Source organism: Halyomorpha halys, unplaced genomic scaffold (assembly GCF_000696795.3).
Source record: "Halyomorpha halys isolate HHAL.00 unplaced genomic scaffold, Hhal_1.1 Scaffold1497.1, whole genome shotgun sequence".
In the NCBI taxonomy this organism is placed as follows: Eukaryota; Metazoa; Arthropoda; class Insecta; order Hemiptera; family Pentatomidae; genus Halyomorpha; species Halyomorpha halys.
Window position 1 is genome coordinate 100689 of NW_027112953.1, and position 21300 is coordinate 121988.

At 29.8% G+C, this 21300-nt stretch overlaps 1 protein-coding gene and 1 pseudogene across 6 annotated transcripts in view; one reads left to right on the forward strand and one right to left on the reverse strand.

Annotated features, from left to right (window-relative positions):
• Positions 1–21300, forward strand: part of l(3)mbt (lethal (3) malignant brain tumor) — a 28626-nt gene that overhangs the window by 2578 nt on the left and 4748 nt on the right. For all 6 annotated transcript variants that reach the window (XM_067050619.1, XM_024362302.2, XM_014435047.3 and 3 more), the window contains exons 3-15: positions 1330–1649; positions 6272–6564; positions 7055–7133; positions 7576–7840; positions 10578–10635; positions 11732–12318; positions 13471–13666; positions 14582–14808; positions 14897–15122; positions 17676–17863; positions 18145–18265; positions 18366–18546; positions 19290–19364. In XM_067050619.1, the coding sequence (XP_066906720.1) occupies positions 1330–1649; positions 6272–6564; positions 7055–7133; positions 7576–7840; positions 10578–10635; positions 11732–12318; positions 13471–13666; positions 14582–14808; positions 14897–15122; positions 17676–17863; positions 18145–18265; positions 18366–18546; positions 19290–19364 (2816 nt within the window). The remainder of the gene's footprint in view (positions 1–1329; positions 1650–6271; positions 6565–7054; positions 7134–7575; positions 7841–10577; positions 10636–11731; positions 12319–13470; positions 13667–14581; positions 14809–14896; positions 15123–17675; positions 17864–18144; positions 18266–18365; positions 18547–19289; positions 19365–21300) is intronic.
• Positions 15759–15835, reverse strand: LOC136796564 (U4 spliceosomal RNA; annotated as a pseudogene).

The window sequence follows — 21300 nt, forward strand, 5'->3', positions numbered from 1 at the left end:
ATTGATTATATAAATAATATTTTAAAACAATAGTACTGGTAACAGCAGAATAGACTAATTGTTGGTAACTCTATTTATAGCAACTGTAATATTCTTTCTCACATGCATACTTTCTCATATATTTTCTTATTAATTTCATTACAATATATTTAAATTGTTGTATTTATCTAATATGTAATTTAAAAAAGATAATATTTAATGCATTGCACTATAAACTATAGTTAATACATTTTTTTATTCATGAATTCAGATAATTTTTAAATTGAGATTCTTTATTGTTAATAATAGTTTAATTAGGTTGCATTAGAGGTTAAAGAATATAAAATATAATAATTATATAAAGTATAAGAATTAGCCTCAGAGAAGTTGATTGGAAGGATGAGGTTAAGAAAGAAAATTCAGATAAATGTAAACTTAGTTCCAATGTGTAGTGAGGTTTTAGTTTCAGTTGTAGGCCTTCTTCAGGACTAACCAATACAACTATGAAGGTATAAAGGCAACATAGAGTAAATATAGATTTGATTGGAAATAGTTATGAGAATCTTTGCTCTTTGTCATAATAGTATTGTTTGTTTCATGTTATAATTTTCCAGAATGCATAGCAGATTTTATATCTGTTTCTTTTAATTTAGTTATCTTTCTTGTTATTTTTTAAGTCAAAATGAATTTTAAATTAACGTTTATTGAATTATTTTTTTACTTCACTACTTTAGTGAGATTTAACTGTCCTATTAAATATAATTTGTTGTTTAATATATTACCTATCAGAGGTTGTTATTAAGAGATATTTTGTTTGTTTATAAAAATCATTTTAAATTAAGTTCATGATAAATACTAAAAATTTTATTTGTAAAGTATCTTCTATTTCTTGATTTGAATCTATTGAATGAAAAGGAATATAACCTTTAAACTAAATCTTATTTTTAACTATAAAAAAATATGACAAACACTTATGTTAATTATATACTGAATTATTGAAAGAATATTTTCTTCTAGCTTTTATTGAAATTAGCATCTCATTGATGGAATTGTTCATTTATATCTAATTTAAAAGCAATTGAAGTTATTCTGAGGTTTTATTCTCATTAATTTTATAGGCTTTTAGGAAATAATTTTAATCCAGTTTTTAATCATTTCTTTGTTATTATTATTTCAGATTACTGTTTTCTTTTTTTTTTATTTATATATAGAACATGTTAAATGAGAACAGATAAAAGAACAAAGATAATATTAGAAGTACTTGAAGGTTTTTAATGATATTTTTAACTTTGTGTATGTTTTTAATTTAGTTATTTTTCTCAAGAATCAAAAAAATAAAAATATTTTAAGGTTTCAAATGGAGTTGCTGCTGGAGCTAAACTTGTTCAGGTTCAAACGCCCAGTCAAAATATTGCTTACGTTGGAACATTGTTCAAGCAGTCCAAAGGAAAGGACATGGTGCCGCAAAAAGTTCTTTTAACTCCTGTGAAAGGAAAAGAGGTTTCAATGGCACGATTGATCTTACCTCGTCCATCAACACCGTCACCGCAAGGAATCATTCCTGGAAAAAAAATTTGCAGGTCTTTTGTAGTGAGCCCAGTAACTCAAACATCACTTATCAAGCCTAATGATTCAACCTCAGGCAAACTTGTTCAGCCAAATATTATCAGGTTTGTTTCTCTACTTATTCCTTGTATTTTTTCAGCTTATATAATTTTATTTAAACATTTGTGACAGCTGATTTTTTGTTTAGTTGCACTATCTTTATTTTGCTAGTTGTGGTCTGTGTAATTTATTTCAATATTTTTTAATTTTCTAATAAGGATTATAATTGTTACGGCGGGTAGGGGTTCAAAAGGAACCTTTACTAGCCCAACCGTGAAAAGAAAAGAAATGGTCGAATTTTGTTATTTTTTATTTTTAAATAAGTAAACATAACAAAAGAAACAAAAAATATACAAACTAGGAAAAAAAAAGAAAGCTTAATAATATTACAAAATAAAATTAATTGAACAAAAAAAAATATACAAACTAGAGAAAAAGTCTTATATCACCGGTGATTGGTGGGGCCCCGGTTGTGGTTGTTCTGAGTGGACATTCTCTTGGAAGTAGATCGACAAAAGGGACGTACGTCTGCCCGCCTTGTCCTCTTGGAGGATGAGTTGAAGAAGTCCGCCCGCCGTGGCTAAGATGATTTAGCTGGCAAAGATGGCCAGAATGCTGGTAACTACGAGAGCGTAGTGAGGAGATAACGGAGACGATGTGTGTGCACACGTAGAGGCGCTAAGAAGACATCTGTCTGTTTTCAGTATAAAAAACAACAGAGAGCGGATTTGTTTTGTTTTTTATATCATATGCCACATAGTCGATTACCGATCATATGTTGGCCGTAACAGTAATCTTATAATCAATTAAAATACATTAGTATTTTAATTATTACTTCATATAATTGAATACTCTACAGGAAGAATGATTTAATGTCTAAAAAATTAAAAAAACTGAGAAAATTAAAGTTTAATATTTCACTTTTAAGGAATTTGAAGAAACATTTCCATACTTTTTGATCTTGATAGTCGTTCTCTAGCTGGGTGCCCCAAGCATATGCCTGGGGTGCCATATGCGATAGCTACTTTCTCAAAATGTTACAAAATAATTTAAAATACTTAATTTGCAGTTTTCTTTTCCTACATATTCATTCTCTCTTTTAGCTTCAAAAGGGTCCAGTTAAATATTTTTAGCCTAATAAGGGTGCCGTGAATTATTTGTAACCCAATAAAGGTGCCGTGAAATTATTTTTCCATTATTCTTGAATAAAACAAGCAAAACAGTTTTCATCAACATCCTAACCCAACCCTTATTGGCTTCTTTTTCATTGTTCATAGCCGGATAAAAGCTCATGTAAATATGTTATGAGGTTTATTGATCAATAATTTCGACAGCTTGATTATATCTGTTATTTTTTCTGTTTTGAGAGGTACTTTTCTATCTACAAATTATAGAAGATTTCTAAAGATTCTATTTGCGGGAGAAATGAATGCTCAATTCTCCTGCTGTACTTCTGTACAACTATCCTAATTCGACCTTAGGTCCTTATTTTTTTTAATAACTAGCAGCTTTTTCCTGATAAACAAGCCTCAATACGTATAACATCCAAGACTTTTAATCCATTTTAAGTAAGATCTAAAACAAATAGATCTTAATTTGTATAGATCTAAACGAATAGATCTTAATTAGAATGGACACATGGTTGAATATCCTAATTCCTCAAATAATTAATAATGATATATGTTTATGTGTTTGTACAAAGCAGTAAGCGTACCCAGTGCCGGCTTTAGAAGATTTTTTTAAATATGTCATTGTGAATATAATCTGAATCGTAACTCTTTTATGCTGGGAAATAGTTATGCTCTGAAGAATTAAAGACTGCGTATGATTTCAGTTATGTTGTAAACTGAAACAGATTGGTATCTCTATAGAATAATCTACTGAAAGTGGGAGTTAATGTTTTTGAAATAAAATTCTTTGTAGTTCTCAGCTAATACATCAGGGCTTTCTTCTATGTCCATCGAATGTTCGTTGATTAGAAGTATAAGCTGATAGTCCTTATAATTCCCAGAAATGCTCTGTATTTTAATAAAGTATTTTCTCAATTTCTGATTTATCCTCGTTTCCATACTGATGAAGACCTCTATTTGATTTAATATTAGTGGAACTTTTGGAAATTTATTGGTCTGCTGCTGCCAAATTTAGTTACTAAATTAATTACATCATTTATCTCTGATTAATTAGATTACTGCTAATGTTACCTGCTGATATATTGGAGTTATTTTTTTATAGTTATTTTTTATCAATTATTTTATACAGTTTGGCAAAAGGTTATAATCGATAAATAGTACATTGTAAGGTAGCTAATACCTTTTGTATGATACATTGATGTTATTTGAATTTACCTTTTCTTTTTTACATATTTTTAGTTTTTAAAGCAATAGATAAACTATAAAAAAAAACCTACACAATTAAAAGAAAAAGTAATTTAAAAAAAAACAATAAAGTAAAGTTTGTGGGCATGTCTGTTAAGTGATATCTTGTTGTAGTCTCTTATTTTTTTTTTTTTGATGTCAGAAATGGTAGTAAGAGCAAAAAAGTTTAGTGTCAGTAAGTATGTGTACTCTTTAATTGTCAGAGACTGGAAGTCAGATAATATACTAGAAATTCTCATGTACTGAGGATAGTTGTCTACTATCTTCAAATATGTTTTGAATGACCTTTAGAGTTGGATGTATAGCTACAGACTGGAGTAGAATAAGTTATTATTATGCGTTTTACTATTTAGTATTGCATTAATTTGTTTTTTTATTATAATTTAGAATTCTTATTAAAGTAAGGGGTCATCTTACTGATGATACTCTTATATATGCTTGGAAAACGCTAAGGATTTGTCTAATGTTAATCCTAAGTCATTGACCGACTGAGCCAATAGGATTGTAATACCATTAATAACTCTGGTAGGAAGATAGTCCGGGTGGCGGTCAATAAATATACAAAATAGTATAAGAAGACTAATGGTTGCCAAAGTTTGTTTAGCCCCACTTTGCAGGGTTAAATGAAAACAAAATACAAGCAATGTAAGATATGACAGTAAAATTAGAATAGATATATAAAGAGAGTAAACAATTATACAAAAAGTTTTTATTTAGTCCTGCCGAAGCCGTGCAAAGTGGGATCAAACATTGGCTACCATTAAATAGTTATTTAAAAATTATTTTGTACCTTTATTCACCACTACCCAGACTATCTGCTTCATAAAGTCAACTATCTTATTAATAACCATATATAGGGAGATGGTCAGGGTTGCGGTCAAAGGAGAAATAAAAATATTTTAAAGATTAACTATTTTTATTTCTCCTTTGACCGCAACCCTGACCATCTCCCTATATATCAATTTTTACGGTCAACTATACATACATATATTAATAACCATGTTTTGATTTATGTATGATCTTTTAGTGAATCTGATAGCTTGTGTTTTTGGCTTGTTTACTTTATTCTTACATGTATTAAAATAAAGGATGAGTTTTTTAAGAAGTACCTGTAACCTGTTTACTATTGTATCTATTATATAGGATGATATGTTAGAGTTAGTTTGGTTGAAATGTCACTCAGTTGCTTCATTAATCCACCTGGGATGTTTTGTTATTCTGGTGGCACAGTAACAGAAGCTTATGAGTATAGGATGATGTTTCCTGCTTTATTAATCTTTTGTAGCATCAATATTGCAAGTACTTGATGTGAGATCTATGCAAGAAAAGATATTATTTACTGGACTAAAGTAGGCTGAGTGGCCTAATATAGATAAGTGATGGAGTTAGTGTTGTATTGTAGATAATCTTTAAACTTTTTTGAGACTGGGTATTATTGTTTAAATAAAATAAATTTTATCCAATTTTAGTCTCTAAACAATTTATATTTCTTTATAAGTCTGACGTTTTCAATTCGGCCATCCTCAAGGACAATCTTAATACAATTTTAGAACTAAGTCAATTTTAAAAAAAAATTATGCCGGCTATCTGCCCAGGTCATTAATTTCAGTCCACAATTACCCTATTTTGTCAATTCAATATAAGAGGGCTGTCCAGAAAGTATAGATGTTTTGAAATAAACAATTCACAAATTTAAAAACTCAAAGTTTATTATATGCATTTGAAAGGTACACTCTTAAGCTATTTTTCTAAGTAATGGCACAAGTTTTTCAATACCCTCTCGGTTTACACCGGCATGCAGTTCGGTGTCAGTATCAAAGTGTTGTTTACTGAGCCATTTTTTCATTGCTAGGAAGAGGTGGTAATCGCTCAGCACATTTTGACGACCCACACAAAGTGAGGAACGCACAGTCCTCACACTATAACAGCTGGAAGTGTACTGAATGTAAGAACATTCAGACACCAAGATGGCGGGTTTACCCCCACCCATAGCCATGATAGGCCAAAACGTCTGTGTTACTTTCTGGACAGCCCTCGTATTAAATTAAAAATTGAAACTTTTAGTTTTCTCTATTACAATGATCATAACAATCATCATGTTGTTATTTTAGTATTAGATAATAATTATGAGAACTTATTATTTACTTTGAACATAATTTTACCTGGAAACGACATTACTATTCGATAGTACTTCTCATTCCTCACCAGATAGCACTGCATTATCAATTTTGACCAAAATTGGACTAAAAACATTCTTCCCTTGGTCTCCTCAATTGTTTATTTCTAATTATTTTATGTTTTTTTTTTTTTAGGCCTAGAGGAGTTGAAGCAAAAATTTTAACAAATGCTGTAATCAAGCCAGCAACTGTTACAAAAGCATCGGTTCCACCTGGACTGACTCTTGTAAAGAGTCCTCAGGTGCAAGCTCAGTGCCACGCTGGAGACAAGACACAAATGAAAGTCATATTGGTCGATATGAAAGATGACGTTACTGAAAAGTCTGATGTAAAAACTAATGATCTGGCTAAAGCCAATAAAGTTACCGTGAATGATGATAGTTCAAAAAATGAAATTACTTCGGAAGATATTGTTACCATAGAGGATGGTAAGATATAATTGTATATTTTATTCCTATTACTTCTTCACATTTATAAGTCAATCTTACTTTTAATTACTTACAATTAAAGTTATGAGGATTGACACAGTTTCATATCAACTAAAAGTCTTAAAAAATGTAACAATTTTTTAATGTTTATATATGGAATAATATTCCATATTATTTTTATGCATCGTGATTTTAACGCAAGGTTAAAACATTTACCAATTCAGTTAAACTAATTAACATTCTTTACCAAGATACCGTCCAAAAAACTGCTAGTTTTGTTTGAATAAATGAATTATTATTGTGTGAATACACTGGTTATTGTGATTAATTTTTTTTATTTGCACACAAGTATTTTTTTCAATGAATTTGTTGTTTTTATTCACAATAAAAGGTATTTAGAAAACAAAAATAAAATGTACGATTATTAGAGTTTGCAAGTTATTGAAGAAGCACAGGCCTTGTTTTCAATATTTATTTCCTTTATTTTCAGAGAGTGAAAAAAATGATAAGCCATTAATAAAAGCTACTGAAAGTGAGTCAGAAGCTGCAAAACCAGTTGGTACAACCTGGTAAGAACTGTTTATTATATTGCTCATTTACTGAAACATAACTAATTTCATGGGAAACAATCATATTCTTGTTCATAGACCAATCTTCTACCCTGCCAGAAATGTTCAATTTATATTGTATAAATATTTAGTGATTTTCTTTTTTCTGCCTTTCTAAAGAAGAATTTTATTTTATTTTATCTGAATTTTTAAAAAAAATATAAAGATCCATTTTATTAATTTCTTATGATTTTCTGGTTATGGTGTTCTTTTTAGCTTAAGATAACATTATGTATTATATCAAAGTTTTACCACACATAGGAGAAACACTTGTTGATAATTATTATTTACAAATAGGTACTGAACGATTCTGTTTGATCTAATGTTAACTAATTTTTGTAGATATTATTAGTTTGGTTATTATTTATAAATAAATATTTTACTGATTTTTTTTTTTAAATAGTGAATATGAAAAAACAGTCGACAACAAAACCACAATGCATTGGGATGAAAAAGAAACCAATTCACCATTGCAAAGCACAGGAGACAGAGCCCGTAAAAGAAAAGGTTCTCTTATATCATCTACTGCAGGCACAGCCAAAAAAATTCTCATTGGAGATCCATATGAAAATATTAAATTATTTCCTGGAGGTGACGAGTATGATCCATTCAAGATTATAGATTGGGATAGCCAAGGCCTTGGAAATTTACCCGACAGTTCAATCAAAGTAAGTCTACTTATATTTTTATTAATAAAAACGTGTGTGTCTTATTTTAATAAAACATTTATACTTTTACTTACCTATATATGAAGAGTATGGTATGGAGAAGTAGTGCGATTGTGAAAATTTTAAATCTGAGCATTCATAAGACAAATACATTTTAAGGTTCTCTACTATTACTAAGTCAAGCAAAATTGTCTGAGCATATGTACGTATATATGTGAACAGTCTAACTCGGAAAAGATAAGTGGTTTGGAACGGAAATTATATATTTGTGGTAGTAACATGCCTGGTATGGTATGAACATCTTCATGAAGATCAACTTGACGGATGAGCCACTTTATATTATCAGCTTTACACTTTTACAACATTTTCTTTGAAAAAAAAAGTAATTTTTAATTAAACTAGTTATATCAATGTAAAATTGAATGATTTTCAGTATCAAATAGGTCTTATCCTCATTGAAAATTTTTTTTTTATTTATTTAATCTAATTTACAACTGTATAAATAATAAATACAATAAGTAAATCTGTGGAATGTTTCATATACACTTGAAAATCTTGGTAAGGAACCACCCGTTGGGTGTACTTCAAGCATTAATTTAAATTAGAAGGTCCTGTGGCCATCTCCTTTTCAGACGCCTCACAGGATTATCAGGGATTGTTAAGGAAGAGAGATTAAGAACTAATGGGCTAGGATGGATAAGGAGTTTGGAATGAAAAGACACATATCTGTTTTGGGCCAAATGTGCAACGAATGGGATGTTAAGGTCTTTGTGGATGAGTTTATTTGTAACGTAATAAGGAGCATCAAGGATTTTATGTAGGATTTTCGGGTTATAAGGATTAGATGCAGGAGGAATTTGATGGTTTGGTAGAGTCCCAGAGCTCCTCACTGAAATAGTTAGAGAGAACTTAAATGTTCAGTTTATGTGAATTTATAGGAGATGGCCAGAGCTGCACTTGAGAAGGAAAACAGTTTTTAACTATTTAATTATTGCTGCTATTTTGACCCATGATCTATGTCTTCGTCAGGGTTAAAAATTAAAAGAGATCTGTTTTATGTCTTTCTTTTACTGTCATATTGATTCTACGTTCTTTGTATCTTTTTATTTTAGCCCTAATGTAGAATAAAATTGTAAAATAGGTGAAAACTATTTTTCTATTTTACCGCAGCCCTGATCAATCTCCTTCAAAATAAAGATATTTATGTTTTAAAACGTACAAGAATTAAATTCATCCCAAAGTATGGTGAATAGTAAGTGAAAATTGAGCAAGGTGCACATCGGAGTTTTTATTTGTAAAGATTGAATTATATAAATTTTATGAATAGAAAATTGAGCGAATACAAATCAAAAATGTTTATTAGAATCATGGATGGTAGTATTTGAGTTGAGGATTATAGGTTTGAGGATTTGATCTGATTACTTGACAGTTTATAATTCTTAAATGTTTATTGAACTTTAGTACCTTTATTCACTTGTATTCTTTTATTATTGTATTAGATGATATGTATCATCAATTCATCTGGCCACAAAGAGGGTCCAAAGGACATTAGATCTTATTAAATCTTTTAAAGTTGATCCTAGCTCTTATTGTGAGGTTTAAGAATTTCTTCATTTAAGTTGTGAAGCCTGTAGAAGATGATTTAGTGAGCTCCCATTCATTAAGACTCTGTTAAATTTTTTCTTCATTTCCCCAAAGACCTGTGCTAAGTGAAATCCTTGACAAGTTTCGTCCTCTTCAGGTCTTATTTTAAGAGAAAATGTATTCTGAGGTGAGCAGTCATTGTTCTTAATTTGTTCCATATCAAATAGCGGTAACATTTTTCCTTCTATAATTACATAAATAATTCAAACTGTAAGTGATTATTTTATTTGTTTCCATGATTCAGATTCTATATCTTTTCTCATTAATTGAATTGATATTGCGTAGTGGTCGCCAGGAAGGGGAGGGTGTTCTAATTGCTCATAAGTTTGTATTACAGAAAGTAGTGGGAAAAATTGTGTAAAAAAAAAATCAACCATCTGAATGTAAATAAGTACTTTTATTTATTTCATTTTATTGGAAATTTGGCAGTTTGAAGTTTTTACAAATTAAAAATTAAAAAAAAAAAGGTTTTCTTTTGCATTTCTAGTAATTTTAAATGATGATTTCATTTGTTATATCTATAAGATTGCTCATTTATAAGTAAAAAAAGTATATATAAAGATAAAAAATGCTATTTTTATGGATTTATTTAAAATGTGATAAAAAATAAGAGTTAAAAATTTGTATTATACATATTTATAGTATTAATTAAATTAGTTTTACATTCAAATGATCTATACAATAGATATTATGTATTTCTAATTCCAAAAAAATATATTATGAACATTTCCAAAGGAATTAAATTACCTGATACCGAAACTGTTAAAATTTCCAATTTTGATTTTCATGATGATTGCTATAACTTGCATATAGATCAGGAAGTTAAGAATGTACACTTCACACATGTGAATTTTTATTTGAAAACAAAAATGATATTGCCTGCTGAGTTTTCTCAAAAAAAGTAACTTTTGTTTTTTTCTTATGCCAGATTAGATTACTGTAGTGTACCGAAGTTTGCATTATCAAGTCACTGTATTCACATTGATTACACTGGCTTACAGTTCTGATCTTTAATTATCATATAATTTAAATTATATTTACTAACTATTGTCAATTCTCTTTTTATCTCTTAATTATTAATATTACGTTACAGATAGTTAAAAATGAGTTCGATATGGTGGAACTTCTTGAGAGTGGAGAACTGACAGGAGGTAGGTTGACATTGATATTTAATATCTCATACTTTAATGTTCACTAGCTTGTCGATCCAGGTTACATAATAGCAAAACTAGGCGTAGGAATAATGCATTTTCCTCTTATCTGGAAAGTAGTTAGTTTTATACTATTGTCTATATTAGGGGTTTCTAAACTTTTTTTCTCTTGGCATCCTTGTTGAACTAAAAAAAAAAATTTGTGTCATCCTTGTCGAGTTAAAAAATATTACCGCAATATCCTTAGAGTGGTAGAATATGTGGGAAAACGAGGAAAAAAGAGCAAACTAAATGATGAAATTCTCTATATATTTGTTGTTTTAATATTTAATTTTTTTCTTATTCTTTTTTTTGTAATATTTTGAGAAAGTGGCATACGTTTGGGCACCCTGGGTGCCATGGTATCCACTGGTCTATTTACTCCTAAATGTTTGTAACATCGACCAAGGGACAGATAAAATCTCACTGCTTATAACTAGAGGTTCTTATAACCACACACAATTTAGTTTTTCAAATAAATTTTAAACAAGGAAAACATAATCATACAAACTATATATTACTTATTATAGTTATATATTTTGGAAAACACACTTCATTATTATTTTGTTACAACTTATTAAAATAGATATTATATGAAAAAATATATATATTCTAATAAAAGAGGACAGCTCCATTGCAATTGAAAACTTTTACATCCCAATACTCATCGCCGAACATCATTAAGCCTGTGATCTTTAACTCGAGGTGTGGCTGTAGATTCAGTCGATATTCTTGCAAAGACAATATTTAAATCTCTGGATCCATGATAGGCCTTAAAAGTTTTTATCGGTATAACTGAAAATCATTGTGCACTCCTTTGAAAAATCGTGCCATTAATAGGATCATTTTTCTTTTAAATATTCTTTGAACCCATGCATAAATGTGTTTTTCCTGTACTAAACATGTTTGGATCAAACGTTTACTGGGAATCTCACCTTTATAAACTAACATCATTATACGAAGTTTAAACTTTATAGCTAATCTTAACAGTCAGGCAATTTTTGAACCTTGAAATAAATTTTTATCACTGCTATTTAATTTTTTTTTTCCTTTTCAGATAGGAATAAATCTGATGAAATATTTTGCTGCCTTTCATGTGGTTGCTACGGCCTAATAACTGAGTTTTATAATGAAAATTATTGCAGTATTGGATGCAGGGATGATCTGATTGCTCTTCAGCATTCGATATTTAGTAAGAAAGATTCAGATGTGGAAATGTCCGATTCAAGTGATAAAAATAAAACTACTGACAGTGGAGGGCTTAAAATGAATGTGGTCGCTAATGACTCTAAAAGTTCTGAAAGAAAGATGTCAATTGACGATGAAAGTCCTGTATCAAAGTCAAACGACTCTGACGTAATTGATCTCATCGATGCCAGTTCTCCTGATTCTGAATCATCTATTAAAAAAGTTGCCAATGAGGATATTAGGCTAACAAAAATGAAGAAAATTATTACAAAAGGTTATAAAATTAGTCGTAAATCGGATTTGTTAAAGCCTCCAAGTCAACATTCGCCAGAAAAAATTGAAAAGCCGACCAAAATTAAATTGAGGCCGAGAGGTAGTGGAAAAATCAATAAATCTTCCTCTACAGAAGATATTGTTGCGCAAGATTTAGACTTGGGATCAACTAACAATGATAATGTAAGTTTTATTTTTAGATTTTATTTTATATGAATTTGTCCACATTTGTTTTCATGCCTTTTTTCCTGTTAGCCTTATGACCTCTTAGATCCTTTGCTACCTTAATCAACAATGTATTCAATTTATTGATTAATGTTTTGGAAAAAAAAAAAAATCTTAACAAGCCTTTTAAAAAAAAAAAATCATATTAAAAGATAAAATACTATCAAAGCTGAACATGATTTAAAAACTTATTGTGAATTAGTGTTTGTTGAGCCCTTTATGTTGCAATTCTGCAGTCACACTTAACATCCATTGAAGAAAGATGCCACAACTGGAGAATCAAAATAAATCCTATGAGATGACCTTTACTCTCCATCGTCGACCTCTATTCTCCTGCCCTACTGTATCTTTTTTTTTATATCCCACTAAAGCCTGTTGAACAGATATGCTACTTAGGATTCTATCCATCTTGACAAGAGACTAACTTGGAATCCTAATTCTAGACTGAAACAACAAAAAACTGCTCATAGATTTCGATTACTACAACACCTACTTGACTAACGCTCTGAACTTTCCATTAGCTACAAAATAATCTTGTATATTATGATAATCAAACCCAATTCAGAATTGAGCTTTGATTTAGGGTTCCTCCAAACCATCAAATTCCTCCCTTATTCAATCCTTTCAATCCAAACTCCTTGATGATCATAAATCATAAATAAGCTCATCCATAAAGACCTCATTATTCCATTTGTTGCATATTTCCTCGGAAATAGATATACTTCCTTACATTCCAAAATAGTTACCCACCTAAAACCAATTAGTTCTTAACCTCTCGTTCTTAACAATCCCTGATAGTCCTCCAAGATGTCTGAAAAGAAGAGGGCCACAGGATCTTCTAGTTTAAAGCAATGATTGATGTACCACTATTGGGTGGTTCCTTCTCAATATTGTCATGAGTTCTAAAACATTTATCACATTTACTTATTGCATTTTTTTTTTTTTTATACCGTTGTAAATTTCATTAAAAATTTTTTTTGAAAAATGTACTTTTTTGAATTCATTAATTGCAACATGTTATCTAACCACCATATCAGAATTATGTTAATTTTTTTTTTAAACAAAGTTAATATTATTTTAATTAATTTTCTTAAACTTATGCTGTTGTAGGATAGCCCAAAAAAGAAATCTCGCTTCCGTTGGAATGCTTATTTGAATGAAACAAAGTCATCTGGTGCTTGGGTGAAATTGTTTAACAACCCATTTCCATGTCGACCTAACAGGTTCAAAGTTGGCCAAAGACTTGAAGCTATTGATCCTGAGCACCAGTCCAAAATTTGCTTAGTCTCCGTTGCTGAAGTTAAAGGTATGTATGCATGTATGCTTCAACTGTTGGCCTTCATATTTTCTTTTTCTTATGAAATAGTACTATTAAATTGAAACAAAATTCTTTTATCTATATATAAACCTAATAGGTAAAAGAAATTCTACTTAGCGTGTGACTTCCCAGTAATTTCTTAATTCTACACAACTTTTATTCAAGCAAAATGATTATTGATTTAAATGTATCTTATAAGACAGTTGTTACAATAATCTTGTCTATTGTTCTATCCTTAATCTAACAAACTTACGTCTTAAGCCCTTTTTTTCTTCAAACAAGTGTACAGATACAATTTAGCTTAACTAATGAATATTTTCATAACATATTTAACTCTTTGTCGAGTCCTATATAAATCTTAACATATTCAGGCACAACTTCTTTTTTAGTTTAAAAATTATATTTCTACTTAAGGAAATATATAATTAATGAATTTCAAATATAAATTAATTGACAATTAATGATTATTTTAAAAATTAAAATTCTATATTTCTACTTAAGGAAATTTCAATCTAAGAAAAAATCTTCAAACATTTTATTTTACATTTTCCTTTATAATTTGTTTACATTGGTCCAGTTTGTGCCATTTTCGTGTTGTTTATAGAATCCTGACCACTATTTTATTTACAAAAAATATTTATCCTTTGCTATGAAAATTCGTATTTAAGGGTTTTTGAAGTGAGAAAATTGAATATCAACTTTGTTTCTTCCTAAAGAACAATTAACAGTTACTATTTTCTAAGGTGATTATTGGCACAGGTTATGTTAGACAGGCACATATGATGTCATAGGCGAGCAAAGGGTTGAGGACTCCTGATTACTGTATAATTCACTAGTGGCACGATAACTGCCTTCAAAAAACTGTTCTATTTATAAATTAATTTTTTTTTTTTTTTTTTACAGGATATCGTTTAAAATTACACTTTGACGGTTATCCAAAGGATTATGATTTTTGGATTAATGCTGATAATCCAAATTTATTTCCTTCTGAATTCTGCAATAAACATAAGATCCCCTTGCTTCTTCCACCCGGCCTCAGCTCTAAGCATTTCGATTGGGACACTTACTTATCTCGAAATAATGCAAAAGCTGCGCCTCAGTCTTGCTTTGAAAATAATTCTTCCAATTTGGTTAGTTGCAATTCATTCAGAATTTATATATTCATCCATTATATTTATATATATCCATGATATTTTTTACCGATTGTCTTGTTTGCAGGATCAAGTTAATCTTTTCAAAGTGGACATGAAGTTGGAAGCAGTAGATCGTAAAAATACTTTCCTCGTTTGTGTGTCTACTGTCGCTGCTGTTATGGAAAATCGTATACTCGTGCATTTTGATTCTTGGGACGATATGTATGACTATTGGGTGGATATATCCAGTCCATATATCCGTCCTGTTGGTTGGTGCAAAAATGCAAATCATGAACTTACACCTCCAAATGGTAAGAATTATATCTTGTATATTTTTGTTGGAAGATAGTCAGGATGATAGGCAAGAAAGGTACAAAATAGTGAAAAACTGTTTATTAGTAACCAATGTTTTGCCTCACTTTGCAGGGGCAAATGAGAACAAGATCCTAACATTATAAAACATGATAGAATAATTAGAATATAAATAGAAAAAGTGTAAATAGTGATAATATGCAGTAAACAAAACATATATATAAATATAGTTGGGGTGTACCGCCCCCCACCTAACAGCAGACCAACTCCTCATTTTACAAATTATACTACTGTTTCCCAAGATGTGTTCATCAGTTTACGATCCATTTTTATTATTCCTCCTTATATGTAAACTAAAATACTACACAGTGATCACTAAAAATGTTTTTACATAATAGAGATAAATGAATAGAATACTAATTAATAAAAAGTATAGAAATAAGTAATAGAATTGCTAATATAGAACTAGAGTAATGAATAGTGAATTAATACTTAATATATGTAGTAAGAAATATGGTAGAATTAGAAGAAAGGGTGGTTAAATAACTGATACGGGGTTATCTGTTATTGCATCTTACTTTACACCTCATTTGTTTAACCACCCTTTCGTCTAATTCTACCCTATTTCTTACTACCTTTATTAGTTTTCAACTAGCAATAATCTCACCTCAGTAGACCTTAATTGGTTATGATATTGTCTCTGCGCAAGACCCAGACAGTTGGAAGAGGATCCTCCAAGAAGAAACCATGCAAGAATGGAACTGACCCTGGGTGAATAGCCCAAAAGGGCCGGGGCTACCCTAAGGAAGTACTTTCCTACCGTTGGTTCACGCCTAAAATCAATGTGGGTTCTCCCCGACTACTGGGTCTCGCAGTTCCTTACGGGCCAAGGGGGTTTCCGAGCTAAGCTCGCTGCACATGGCTTAAACATCGATCCCCTATGCCCAATTTGTCGGGTTCCAGAAAGCGCACGTTGTACCGCCTATGAGACAGTGAGAGCCAAGATTATGAGGGAGACTTATGTTCTGACAGAGAGTGATCTCCCAGAGCTGATGAAGGAAAAAAACTACCCACACTTCAAGACCTTCGTGTATGGGTGGAAAGAAGCTATGGGCTTTTCTCATTTCTCCCTGAGTAGATTGTAAAAGAACAGAGAAGAAGTGCAAGATATGTTGCAGCAATGAGTTGTACCCACTGCTGCGAACACCCGTATTGCCTAAACAGGTAGGGTAGGGTGATAAATAAATAAATACTACCTCTATTAAGTATTATTTCACTATTTATTGCTCTAGTTTTACATTTGCAATTCTATCACTCATTCCTGTACTTATTATTGATTAGTTTTCATTTCACTTACATTTATATTTTCTTAACTTACTTTATTTTTTATATAACTTTTTATATTCTTTTTATTTGTATTCTAATTGTTTTATCATATTTGACCATTTAGTCCTGCAAGGTGGTGTGAAATGTTGATTACAAATAAGTAGTTCTTTTTACTATTTTTCATAGCTTTATTGACCATCACCCAGACTATCTTGCTACAATCTTTTCCTTAGATACAACCTAGCTATTAATCTTTCAAATTTGATTAAAATTCTTAATAATCTAAGTTCATTTGACTGGAAGAGTTGTGCAATTATCTAATAAGGTGAATTGAATCATTCTTGCATAATAAATTTCTTTTATTTCACCTTAATTCATCCATTACGTTTTGGTGCCATCACCCCATTATAATTTTTTGTAATTTCAAATTTTATAAATTAATCTTAATTTTATCAATTATATTAGGTTCTACCTTAATTTGAGTGAAATTTGTTTAAATAATTTCTCCTAATTTTAAATATCCAATTAGTATTCTTAATATTAGTAGGCGGCAATAATAATTATTGTGATTTGTGTATAGAAGACTAATAAGGAGATTAGATTGATTTATAAAATTTGAAATTATAGAAAATTAAAATGAGGCGATGGCCCTGAAACTTTGTAATGGATTAATTAAGGTGAAATTAAAAGAAGTTATTATGCAAGAATGATTCAGCTCAGCTCATTAGATTAAAATTTTATTTTTAATTTTATTTATATTTTGTTATTATTAATCATTAAAATTAAATTATGTACCGCTATAAGCAAGTACTGTTACTTGACCAACGGTTGTGCAAGGAGGTGATCAGTTCAGAATCACGCTTGACTGCTAGATTTTTACCCAATCTATGATGCTGGGTGGACCCTAGAATCCACAGAGTTACAGTGTAACAGAAAACAATTTTCTGCCCAGCTGGATTTGAAGCCGGGTCCTTGGAGTTAGTAGCATGATGTCTTACCACGGTTCCACCCCGCTCCCTATTATTAATTTTAGGCTTATAAATTAGGTGGAAATCTTTTGTTTGTCTATTAATTATAGACCTATAAATTGAGTGTGAATCTTTTGCTTTTTTATAGTTTATGTAAGGTGCAAACTTACCTGGAACTAGTAACTACTTAGTCTTGGAAGTAAGAATTGTTCATTTCCATTGTTAAATAGTTGCTTTATTATTGCTTATGATTTATAGGAATAAAACCAGAAGATTTCAGTTGGAAGAAATATTTGAAAGAAACTAGGTCTATTGCTGCTCCTGAAAAAGCTTTTGTTTTAAGGCCGCCTATTGAATTTAAAAAGGGACTGAAGATAGAAGCTGTGGATAAAAGAGCACCTCACTTAATACGTGTTGCTTCTATTGCCGAAGTACTTCCATATCAGGTAGGAATCGTATTTTTATTTTTAAAAGGTATTCAAATTTTAATATTCTATAAGAAATGTGATTATAATTTCAGAACTCAAAAATGGATGTTTTAAGTAATTTTAATAGCTATAATAATTAAAATTTTAAGTCTACCAAATCATAGTTATAGTTCATGGAAACTTAGTCAACAAACAATGCGATTTATGTGATTTTTTAAATTGAATTATACCAATAGAATATTTTTTATTAATGATTAAAATAACAGTATAATTAAAATAAAAGCATTCTCGTTGTGCAGGTGAAAATCACGTTTGATGGCTTCCCAGGACACTTTGGCTATTGGGTCGATGATGACTGTTGTGACATTCACCCTGTTGGTTGGTCATCTAGAGCAGGTCATCCTTTGGAGCCTCCTCCAAGTAAGTTTTTTTTTTGTTATGTTATTTGTTATCTTAATATTTATTTATAATTTAATTTACTTGTGGATTGAATTATTTATAATGACTATTGTTTGATTAGCCGCAGAGGACTTTCACTCTTCAAGTTGCCCAACTCCAGGTTGTATTGGGCAAGGATATTTTCATGGAACAAAAAAAGAATGTCACAAGCTGGCGAAGAACTGTCCTTACACTACTGAAAATTTAGTAAAAGATTCTGCACTTACAGACAGGCTCAAATGGAGTACAAAGGCGATGAGAAGGTGATTTTGTCTCTGTTACTGTTAAACATAATTATTTTTATAATCTTGACCAATGGTATCATTTTCTGGTGGCTGATATTAGCGATGTAGTTATCAACGATTCGGATGCTGGAGACCAATGTCAGTTCCAAATGTCGATGATATCTTTTGATGATATTTATTAACTAGATAGTAAATATAAAAATTTTTATGTTTCGGTTGATATTTACAACTGTTATATACTGCTTATTCTACTGAAATGTTATTATATAATTATTGTTGCCATAGTAAATATTCATTATGACTATAAAGCTCAAAACTAAATTTTTAAAAAGATAGTAATACTTGAAAAAGGTGTATGTTAATGGCTTATGATAAGATGTAAGTTCTAAAGTGAACTATAGTTCGTAGCTGGTAAGTGTGCAAGTGTAGATATCCTGAAGCCCTCATAGAACTCCCTATTTTCCATCTTCCCAACTGAGTCATGTCAAAGTTGGCTTTTATTTTATTTAATTATAATTAATTTGTTCCTGTGGGGAGGAGGGGGGAGTATTCAAAGTTTCTTTGCCTTATCTACATGTGTCCTTAATTTAAGTTAAAAATATGATTGAGTCTTAGGACTTGTTTTGTTATGGCATATGTCGAGAGAATGAATCTCATGATTCTGTGCGTAATGAGGTCAAATAAATATGTTATAAAACTGTACTTGATAATATGATAGCTTTCAAGCAGTCATGAATGAGGTATCTTATTTTTCTTTTCAGGAATTCAGAAGATGTAATAAATTTGTCTGACGATTCTGCTGAAGAAAGTGATGAAGAACCTGCAGAAATGAAATGGTACAAAAATTTACTTTTTTTATTCTTACAAAAAGGAAATGCATATAATTTTTTTTTCATACCATACTTGGGATTAAGTAACATTTATAATAAATTATTTTAAAATATTTTTTTGTTTAAAGTTTTAAAAACAATATATGAAGGAAACAAAAGTTAAATATTTGTACTAATAGTATTCGTAGTTTTTGAAGTAGTTTTTTTTTTTTTTCTGAAAGTTCCAATACAATAAAAACTAATTGTAATAATCCAGAGAATAAATAGTAGTAGGGAAAAAAAGCTGGCATGGCACTGAGCTCATGCATAAGATGGCGGCACCCAAGGTTTTACGACAAATATTCTATCTTAAAGAGGAATAAAAAATTAAACATTGCAGTCGCTTATACATATTAGAATATAGCAACTAATAGAATGTTGTATTAATTGTATTTAGGAGGCATACTGTTGTATGACACTAGCAGAGAATAAAATTATTCTTATAAATTATGTACTTAGTTAGCGTTAATACGATTGTTTTTAGTTCTTTGTTGCTATTATTTATGCAAGATGAATTAAAGCTCTTTGATGTTTTTTATATAATAGTGGTTTAATTGTTGATAATATTTTTGTTTCTATTTCTTGATGGTTGGCTTTCACTGAGAAAAATTAGTCCATGTTTATATTCAGTTTTATGAAAACAAAAAGTGAATCTTCCACTATCTGGAATATAACTCGTTTTTATTTATTTTTTAATTGGATAATCTTTTTCATAGTGATCTTTGAAGCATAATATATCGCTAGTTTTCTTGATTAGTGGCACATCTGAAAAAAAAAGTTTTTTTTTTATTTTATATTTGTGTATTCAATAAATTGTAATATAGACTGGAATTCATTTGTATCAACAATTGCTTTAGGAACGTCTGTAAGTTGACAACAGTAAAAAAAGTAACCCAGACTACAGACTATATTTGGAATACGCCCAACTCTAAATAAAATCAGTTTTTTTTTGTTTTTTTTTTGTAGGATGTGCCACTATTCAAGGAAATTTGCAATATTATTGTTGCCGATAGACCATTATCCACAAATTATAAAGAGTTACCCAGTTTTAAGTCATTTTGAAGTTAAATCACTAACAAATTAATACCAAGAATCATTTTACATCAAAACTAATTCGGATTTACATCACTTAAAAATAAACATTGAATTTTATTATTATATGATAAAAAAAATCAGTTTAGGTTGAAAATAAAGCTAGTAAATTAATTAAAAATAGAGAGGAGTGAAAAGAATAAATAATCTGAGGCTGGAATGAATTCAATTTGTGCCTCCTCCGATACAATCCCACTCAATATGAGTACAGATTCTTTGTATTTATTACAAAAATGGTTTACCTTAGTTTAATAGTCAGTTATTTCACCCTAATTTTTAATCAATTTGATAAAAACTATTATTTATATATAACAAGAAAGTCAGGGTTGCGGACAAAAGAGAAACAAAAATAGTTTACAACTATTTATTTTCCGACGTTCGCCCCACTTTGCAGGGCTTCATCAGGGTTAAAAAGATACTAAAAAATAAATAAAAAAGAAAACTGAAAATATTACTACAATAAGGTAATTTAAGCTAGGATAAATATTATGTAAAATCAAAGTGATAAGACATTACATATGAATAAAAGGAAAGAAGACATAAGATAGTATCAGTATAAAATAAACTTGAATAAACAATAATAAGAATAAAAATAAGTAACAATGGTAAGAGTAAAAATTATATTTTTAGCAAAATATAAGAGTAAATATTTTTACTCTTGCCATTGTTGCTTATTTTTATTCTTATCATTGTTTATTCAAGTTTATTTTATACTGATACTATTTTATATCTTCCTTCCTTTTATTTATATGTAATTTCTTATCACTTTAATTTTACATAATATTTATCCTAGCTTAAATTACCTTATTGT